The sequence below is a fragment of the Antennarius striatus genome, chromosome 11 (genome assembly GCF_040054535.1).
Source record: "Antennarius striatus isolate MH-2024 chromosome 11, ASM4005453v1, whole genome shotgun sequence".
In the NCBI taxonomy this organism is placed as follows: Eukaryota; Metazoa; Chordata; class Actinopteri; order Lophiiformes; family Antennariidae; genus Antennarius; species Antennarius striatus.
The window spans coordinates 13,543,968-13,552,962 of NC_090786.1; the positions used below are offsets into that span (position 1 = coordinate 13,543,968).

General features: G+C 38.6%; 2 protein-coding genes across 3 annotated transcripts; one reads left to right on the forward strand and one right to left on the reverse strand.

Moving 5' to 3' along the window:
• Positions 1-2,619: 2,619 nt before the first annotated feature.
• On the forward strand, positions 2,620-5,090 carry msx3 (muscle segment homeobox 3). Its single transcript, XM_068327284.1, has 2 exons — positions 2,620-3,086; positions 3,412-5,090. The coding sequence occupies exons 1-2, from the start codon at positions 2,753-2,755 to the stop codon at positions 3,816-3,818; spliced, it is 741 nt and encodes a 246-aa protein (XP_068183385.1). The 5' UTR covers positions 2,620-2,752; the 3' UTR covers positions 3,819-5,090.
• A 95-nt stretch (positions 5,091-5,185) lies between these two features.
• On the reverse strand, positions 5,186-8,128 carry znf511 (zinc finger protein 511). Of its 2 annotated transcripts, XM_068327282.1 has the most exons (6): positions 7,895-8,128; positions 7,742-7,815; positions 6,791-6,992; positions 6,530-6,654; positions 5,871-6,113; positions 5,186-5,575 (listed from the first exon to the last, which is right to left on the reverse strand). In XM_068327282.1, exons 1-6 carry the CDS (start codon positions 8,069-8,071, stop codon positions 5,503-5,505), a joined length of 894 nt encoding a protein of 297 aa, XP_068183383.1. In that variant the 5' UTR covers positions 8,072-8,128; the 3' UTR covers positions 5,186-5,502. The 2 variants fall into 2 exon arrangements, with proteins under 2 accessions (XP_068183383.1, XP_068183384.1); XM_068327283.1 differs by lacking the exon at positions 7,742-7,815.
• Positions 8,129-8,995: the final 867 nt, after the last annotated feature.

Consider the following 8,995-nt stretch of genomic DNA (forward strand, 5'->3'; position numbering starts at 1 on the left):
AGGGTTTTGGAGTTTACTACAGAGAAAGAAGCAACTGTGAATCAAAAGTGTAAGATAGGATTCTTAATAATGGCATGACAAATGCTCAAATCCTCCTTGCAGCTGGGGGACATTATGGCCTGGTGATAATTACCATCACCAAGGACATTGTGTTTTTGGTCTGCTTTGCATGTCTGTTTATCAGCAGGATTACAATTTTTATTAAACTTGCAACTTTGGACAAAAAGGAACCTGCCGAAAACTGGAGAACTTTTTTAAAAAGCAACTTTCTAAACATGTGTTTCAAAGTGCTGAAGATCAAACAACAAAAACAAGAATTATAAGCTAAGCAAACACCACAACTTTAAAAAAAAAAAAAAAGCATATAAACCTAGGGCATTATGTGTAAATGAAAAGTATACAGTCCAATTATAGAAAAGCCAACATGAAATGTGGGTTTTTAAGAGGTGTTGGTTTTTTGGGGGGGTTTTACAAACTCGTTAGACTTGGCTAATATTTAATGTGAGTGGGTTAATTGTTCCATATTTGTGTCTCTAAGGATGAACTCAAGCTGTCACCTTTGGTTTTAAGTTTGGTGTCTGAAAGTGTCAGAAGGTCAGAAATGAATGCAGATACTAAACTAAGATTTACCTTAGAAATACAATAAGTAATGAAAAGTGTCATGAAATCAATTGTGGGCGGCACGGTGGCGCAGTGGGTCGCCTCACAACACGCTGGTTCCGGGTTCGAGTCCCGCTCTGTACGGAGTTTGCATTCGCTTCAGGTTGATTGGCCGGTCCCAAATTGCCCGTAGGAATGAGTGTGTGTGTGTGTGCATGGTTGTCTGTCTTTGTGTGTGGCTCCGCGGTGCACTGGCGTCGTGCCCGGAGTGTCCCCCGCCTCACGCCCTATGCCAGCTGGGATAGGCTCCAGCTCCCTGTGACCCACTATGGCGGTTAAGCAGCAGAAAATGAATGAATGAATGAATGAATGAATGAATGAATGAATGAATGAATGAATGAATGAATGAATGAAATCAATTGTGTACTTGACAGGCAGTCAATGTAGTGATGCCAAAATTAAAGTAACATTAAGGTGAGAATGTATTCATGGTTGAACGATGAAGATGATTCACAAGTAACCATAAAAAGGGAAGGAATAACTTTCTTTACATTGTGTTAAAATTTCAACTGATGTTTGAATGTTAGCCAGGACTCCTGGCGTATGTAAAAGGAGAAAGTATGTCAGTAAACTTGTAAATGTCTTTCTTTGCACTTTCAAACCTGGTGATGAAACACTCCCTTTTTTTCAAAAATGAATTGTAATTTAAGTGGCATCTAGTCCTCCGTAGCCTCTAAATAGTTGTTTGGAGTTTTTCTAAATTGCTACATTTATCAAACTAACATACACAATGGAGTATCATCTGCATATCAGTGGTATGCTATGCAGATGATACACACCCAAAGTTACCGGTATAACAAACTAATCAAGGCTGACAATAGCAGTCATAAATTGTTCCAGGATACAGCCAAAGGCTAGTGATGACTTTATATTAATGAGTAGCCTATAGCAAGATAAATAGCAAAAATAAATAAAAAATTTGCAGTTGTTTAATGGCAGCAGATTCTAAAACACAGTCATGTATCCACACAAGACACAGCAGTGCAAAAAAGTGCCCCATTGCTGCATCTTAAGTAGATTTTGACAAGGCACATGTCAAACACACCAGTGGCCCTTCAGATTGTGGTGTAACATGATTGCTCCGTATTTACCTTAAAGTAAGCCTTCATATCCTCTTAACTTCTAGGGCATATAACGAGTGATGATTTGTAGATGAGTATGATGCTTCAGCTACGTACAGCTATATGCTGATACACTTTTAATCTTAACATTGTAACATAGTGCAATATTGACTAATTAATGTAGTCTTCTTGTTTGTTTGTTTGCTTGCTTGCTTGCTTGTTTTTCAAGGATTTTCACTACAAGCACACCTACAAAAAAATAGAAATTGTCATTTGATTTTGAGTTGATTAAAACATTAAATATTGAAAAGTGCAGCTTTAAATTTAGAATAAAGTTTGGGGAGGTTGTGGCAAAGTGTGGTCTCTATTTGATTTGCCAATATATATATATATATATATATATATATATATATATATATATATATATATATATATATATATATATATATATATATATATATATCAAAAACTGACAATAGATAAATTTATTACAATGTGTTAGTTTAAAATGTGTTAAATTTTATTATATGTAAATATAGTTTAATGAATCAAGCAATATTTAAAACCTATGGTGAAGACATCGGTGTAATGATGTGGCCTTGATATCTGTGAAAATGATGACACTTCATCAGCGTGACAGACAAGAGATAGTGCTGCTGCACAAACCATTAGGGGGGGGGGGGCATCTTGGAGACGCACAAGTCTGCGCTACGCCCGTGGTCCGAGGTCTCCATCTGTACGGGCGCCACGGGCGCATGAAACGTACCTCAACACTGTCATTACCAGTCTGACCTATCAGCGGCTGTTTAACATGGGTCACGTGGGAACATCGACAAACTCATAGGCAGGCGGCAAGATGAGAGAGGAACTTGAAGCGCTTCGCCAAAGGAGAGGAAAGTCCGTGCGTAAAACCTGAAGTTTATTACGCAGCTGTGCAGCATCGGAGGAAGCTGGGCACCAGCACACATTCCCTCGAGTGAACGGCAAGAAAGAAAAACAGCAACGGATAGAGTAGAAGTCAAACTGGTTGTATGGCACCTCAGTCGTGCGTAATGAATCCAGCGCAGGGATCACCACCCGCGGCCGCCCCAGGGGAGACCTCTCCAGAGGACCGAGCCGCTGGTGGCATGGGAACTGACGAGCTGGACTTGTCACCTGTCAGAAGATGTAAAACGAAAAATTCAAACCTGCCTTTCAGCGTGGAGGCCCTCATGTCAGACAGGACACATGTGTCAGGATGCGTGCGGACAGAGGAGGCCGAGGGTGCGTCACCGCGGAGACTTAACCGGTCCAAAGTGGAGGCGATGGATGTCAGCGACAAGGAAATGAGCTCCTGGAATCAGGCGCCTTACACACCCATTCCAAGTGAGTGTAGGATACTCTGTCTTTTTTATTTCTATGAAACATGCGCTATTTACAACTCTGCAAAAGTCAGAAAGTGCAAAAAACAATCCAAAAAGAACTAAAGAAGCCTCTTGGATGGGAGGTGAAACGTCTTCAACAATTTAAAAGCAATTTCAGTGGATTGTTTTTTGCTCTTCTTGATTTAACTCGACTTGGATGACTGAGAACCAACTCAGATTTCCTAAACATGTTAATGGAAAACTTTGGAAAAACTCGCATGTTTTATTTATGCATGATATTTATAGTCGCATATTCCGATGATGTGACTTTCTTAATATACTTGCAGGACTCCCCAGCCCGACAGCGTGCAATCTACGGAAACACAAGAACAACAGAAAACCCAGAACTCCCTTCACAACCTCTCAGCTGCTTTCATTGGAGAGAAAATTCCGTCAGAAACAATACCTCTCCATCGCGGAGAGAGCAGAGTTCTCTAACTCCCTCGGTCTCACAGAGACCCAGGTCAAAATTTGGTTTCAGAACCGCAGGGCCAAGGCCAAGAGACTACAGGAGGCCGAGTTGGAGAAGCTCAAGCTGGCCACCAAGCCGCTGCTGCCGGCCTTCGCCTTCCCCTTCCCTCTCAGCGCGCCAATGGGCGCTCCGTCCCTCTACGGGGCCCTGAACGGACCGCGGCCCGCCTTACCTGTCCCAGGACTATTCAGTGGACCTTATGGGATGTACTACTTATCTTAAACATCATTCACTTTGAACTGCGTCGTTGGGAAAGCTACCTTTTAAAACGCATTTCACGCAGCAGATGACCAACAACAAAATAATTCAGTTCCTGAGTTAACTTGACTGAAATTATGTTTTATATCTTGTGTAAAATATTTCAGTGTCAGTTATACCGTGGAAATATTTTTCCACTTAAATATGTTGGAATAACAGTCTGCCTTCTTTTCGTTTTTTTGGAACAGTTGGTTCAATCCAGAGAGACATTTGACAGAAACAAAATATTTTCATTTGATTGTCCTTTTTGCATTATTTTACAATGAATATAGTAAATAAAACTTTATGACGGTATTTTCAAACATTGTTAGCAGTCAATTTTGCTGTGAATTTGTTAGTGTGAAGACTTTAGTTCTGTGGTATTTTTTTGAAAACCACTCTAACCAAGATCAGTTTTCAGATTGTGTGACAGTGAAACATTTTCTTCCATTAGAGGAATTCCATAGGTACAATATTCAAAATATTTTTACCATCACAACAGATGACTGAGATGATATTTCAAGGCCTGCATGGATTGTTATGGCTTTGAAGCTCGTGGTGACTAGATGAATGGGAATGTTTTATTTTCCATTTCAGGGCCCTCTTATTATTAAAGAAAACACTAAGCAGAAACATTTAATTATTCAGATACTAAAACATGCTCATGTTATGCTCTGAAATGCTTAACTGTGTCATCATAATTTAACTCGTATCTATGTCAGACCTTCTTTTTTGTACAATGATGAGTAAAAAAGTTACCAACAGCTGAAACCAAGGTGTAGTAAGTAAATATTAATGCTATTAATTACAAAGTGGAACCAGTGTATAAAATTATGATCAGATAGGCAGCTTCTGTGTCATTCAAATGAAAGCACATTATTTCAATTAGTAAATAGTTTAGAATATAATAATAATGTGGGCCATCTATTTAATTAAAAAAAACCTTGAAGTTATTATGAGTGCCTTTACTGAAATGACTACATCAAAACTTTGTTGAATGTTTTGGGCAAGGTGTGTAATTCTCTATTACAGTAATATTTAAACCCAGCATTTCTATTCCTTTCCAGCATCTGAAATGTTTTTTAAAATTACAATAAAGCTGGATTGTTTGGAATTTCTTTGCATTACCTCAAAAATATTTTTTGCACAGATATTTGAAGAGCTCTAACTGACCAAGACCAGTTTCTCGACTAAATTTAAATGAAAGTCAACTATTTTTGCATACTGTCAAAATGATGAAATAACTTAACTCACTTCAGTCAATAATGTATGATGTATTTTATGTAATGTTTTATACAGTTATTAAAATATATTATGTACATTTTGTTTCTTTTCACAAATAGTATGTCAGTTTTCTAGGCTGCACCACGACATCCTTTCAATAGCATTCCACATTATTTACTTATAAAACACAAGTCAACAGCATTCCATATGGTGGATGTGGTCTGTTTATTTTGGATACTGATTGAAAAGTTAAGTTAATTGTAAAGCCATACATTCACCAAGAAATTCAAAGTAGTTTGTCCTACTGACAGTGTTGGAGGAAAAACATGGGAGCTTCTTTTTTTTACAACCTGAATGAAGGTCTACAATATTTTATATCAAAATAAATGAGAACAAAAGAAATTATATTTCATAAAAGAGAGAGGCACGGTTGTGGTGTGGTGTCTCATTTTCTCCTTCCTCGCTGCCCCTTGAAGCCTCGAATGGAGCCATGACCAAAGCAAATTGTTTTAGGGACCCTGAGAGACATGAACGCAGACAATGGTTTAATATCATTGTTTGTTTGTCATTGAAATATACAAAAAAATCTAAAACATGATCATGCTATGCACACTTTTAATCATGCAAATATAACACAAACATAATAGAAGCCATACTATGACTTTCTTAACCCAGACTGATATACTGATATGATTAAACATAATTTATCAATTTTCTAAAACCTTGTCCTTGTACAAGTGAACTTAAAACATCTTAAACATTTAAGTATCTTAGTATTCAGTCAGACTTGTTTAAACCTAACTTAGATCTAACCTGTATGAGTAGCGTGGTTTTTGAGGCTCGGTGCTTAAATTCCCCGTGCTGTGAGCTTCAGTAGCAGAGGCGGACTCTGCGATGCAAACGACTTCTTCCTCAGATCGATGGATCTCCATGGATTCCTCGAACTCCATTTGCTCCGATACCACATTAGACACCACATCACACACACCCTCAGTCTCACACACCTCATCCACTACCTCCATGGCTGTGCCGTTCTGCTGAGGCTTCTTCTTCTCACTAGTTTGGACAACAAAGAGTTGATAGAAATAGAGGTACACACATAGATGGATATTTAGGAAAAAATTAATGAGCTGAACAGTCTCTCATTTTGGTGAGTCAGAATGTAAATGAAAAACAAACGTTTAATACAATTTATTCAACGGTTAAGTTTTCACAGTTTACTGAAAATTAAAGCATGACTGGTTGAAGTAACGAAGAGCATCTCACTCCATAATTTGTCTTATCAATTTGTGATGTCAAAAGAACAGGAAAGAATTAAGAAAAACATGAAACTGCTTCTACTTGGTTTTGATCTCACGAAGTCCTGTTGACTAAAACAGACGGGCTCTCCTCCGCTGATAACGTTCATAATGTATGACGGCTGCTGATATTTTGCTGCCATCTAGTGATAAGATGTAGTAATGCAGTCTCACCGTCTGTCCTTTTTGGTTTTGTTAAATCTGAAGTCAGGAGGATACTTGTGAAATGTGATCAAATGGTCCTTCCTGTGTTTACTAGTCTGGAACTTTTGTCCACAGCCCTCCACCAAACACTGGTACTGAGAAATGTAGAGAAAATCTCATTAATGATGTTTTAAGGCTTCATATTTTCAATTTTAAAAAGGCCATAATACTGCTCTTTGCATTTCACTTGGCTCAAAGCATGAGAGGGTGACATAGCAAACAGTGACTTACCATGTCTTGCTTCTGAGCGAGGATAGAAAAGAGTGTGTCATGTGACTCCTCAATGTGAATGTCTAGAAGCCGGGAACTGGGAAGGCAGGAACGGCAGAAGCAACAAATATGTCTGTGCAAGGAGTTGTAGTGGTGCTCATACTCCTCCAAAGAGTGGAGGACTGCACTGCAGCCAGAGATGTGGCAGGTAAACTCTGATACACTGAGGAAAAAAGGGTTTCATTCATTAATTGCCTTCTTTTAATCATTATCATGAACAAAACGAAGGACGGATGTCTATCTACCAATCTATCAATCATGTTGCATGTTCAGATTAGTGTGTCTTTCATAAACCTTGATTACACCTACTTGTATGATCCAGATCCTCACAAAACGGCACAACAACCAATTCCTCATATATAGTGGGTGTCCCAAAAATGTATACACCCTTTAGCAGCTGATAACCAAATTGTTTGTGGGTTTGCTTGTTTGTTATTTCACAGATTAAACACATTGAAGTCAATGATGGCAGACAGTCTACACTTCAATGAAAGGAACTTTATTCTAAAATGCCACTGCAGTTTTGAAAATACAGTTAAAATGCGAAGACAATTTAGGAGGGAGTCCCTTCCTCACGGCAAACCGCACAGACTGTTTTCACTGAAACGTTCCGAGGACTCTTTCTTCCTTTGTGGGGTTTGTAGATGTCCGTGGTCTTCCAGAACGCTTCTTGTAGACATACTGAGCAGTTCCATCAGCTTCAAACTCATCTCTAATTCCAGTGATGGTAACTCATGTCAATGATTCTTTTTGAAATTCCCTTCTAAATCGTCTTTGCACTTCAGCTTTATTTTCATACTTCCATTGGCATTTCAGAATTAATTTCCTTTCTTCAAAGTTTATTTTGGCTGCCATCATTGACTTCAAATGCATTTAATCTGAAAACAACTCCAGTGCATTAGATTTTGGTACCTGAGTGTTTGGCTGTCGTCTGGTTCCGACGTGCAGAGGTTCTGCAGGTACATGTGTCTGACAATGTCCCCATCCTGCAGACATGCGGCGTCACCAGTGGGTTAGTGTGCTGCTGACCGGGGATCAGCTGTTGTTTACGTGTTTCTCTCTCACCTCAAACAGCTCGTGGTTCCTGGGCAAGTGGATGAGCCGCGGGGTGAAGCTGAACGGATATCCCCCCACGGAGCCGCCCTGCTTCGGCTCCTGTGGGGTTCCCATCGTGGAGTCTTCATCCCGGTTCTGTAAAAACACGGGACCCTCTGTTCGAACCGGATCCGACAGGAACATCATTCACACTCGCCAATCTCCACGCTGCTATCAAACTGGAACAGATTCTCGTTGTGGTTGCTGTCGCGGAACGATGACGTCACATTGTGTTTTCCCTCACATCCCGTGCTGTCGCCGCCAGCTGGCCAGATTTGGTATGGAAAGGGATTACTAATGTGACGTCATCTGAAATCTATGTTAAGAATTAATTTCAACTAGATTTGGATAGGAATTTTAGTTTCTGAGATGAGTATCTTTAATTTGTGGGTGTTTATTTGGTTAAACCGTTGTACTGTTATTTTGAAAATATTGTTTGAATATATGCATCGATTGTTTTACTTTGGAAAAATTATTGTTTTACCTCCACTTGAATTGGGTTCTAATTTAAAAGGTTCTAATTTCCACACCCATTCGAGTAAATTTCCAGTTTTAAAAAAAACATTTTCGCCAACTTGTGCAGGTAGCTCAAACAATATATTTACTCAATTCAATCCGTCAAACAAAAAAAAATGAAATAAAATGTGACTGATTGAATGACCAGATTTGTTTTTAATTTAAGCATCTGTACTTTTACTTAGATTTAAGCATGCTGTTTTTGTTTTGTGTTTTTTCTACTCTAGTCTTCCTATTATTCCAGTGTTGTGCTGTTTTCTCAGTGTGCTTTAAATAAATCTTGGTGTTGCTTTATTTCCTACCCAGTTTTGTTTTTGTTTCTTTCTCTTTTTTTTTTTGTTCTTAATGTATTAAAACCTTTTAAATGTGCCAATAGTTGATTGCATGATAAATTTAGCAGTTACATTGTTAGCTTCACTGTCACAAGTTGTAAAGCCATGTACATGATTTTTCTGCCTGAGATGCTACTTAGTCTGTCATTTATCATTTAATCTATTAATGACAGACTAAATGATAAATGACAAAGTAAATAATAAAACGACAGACTAAAGGATT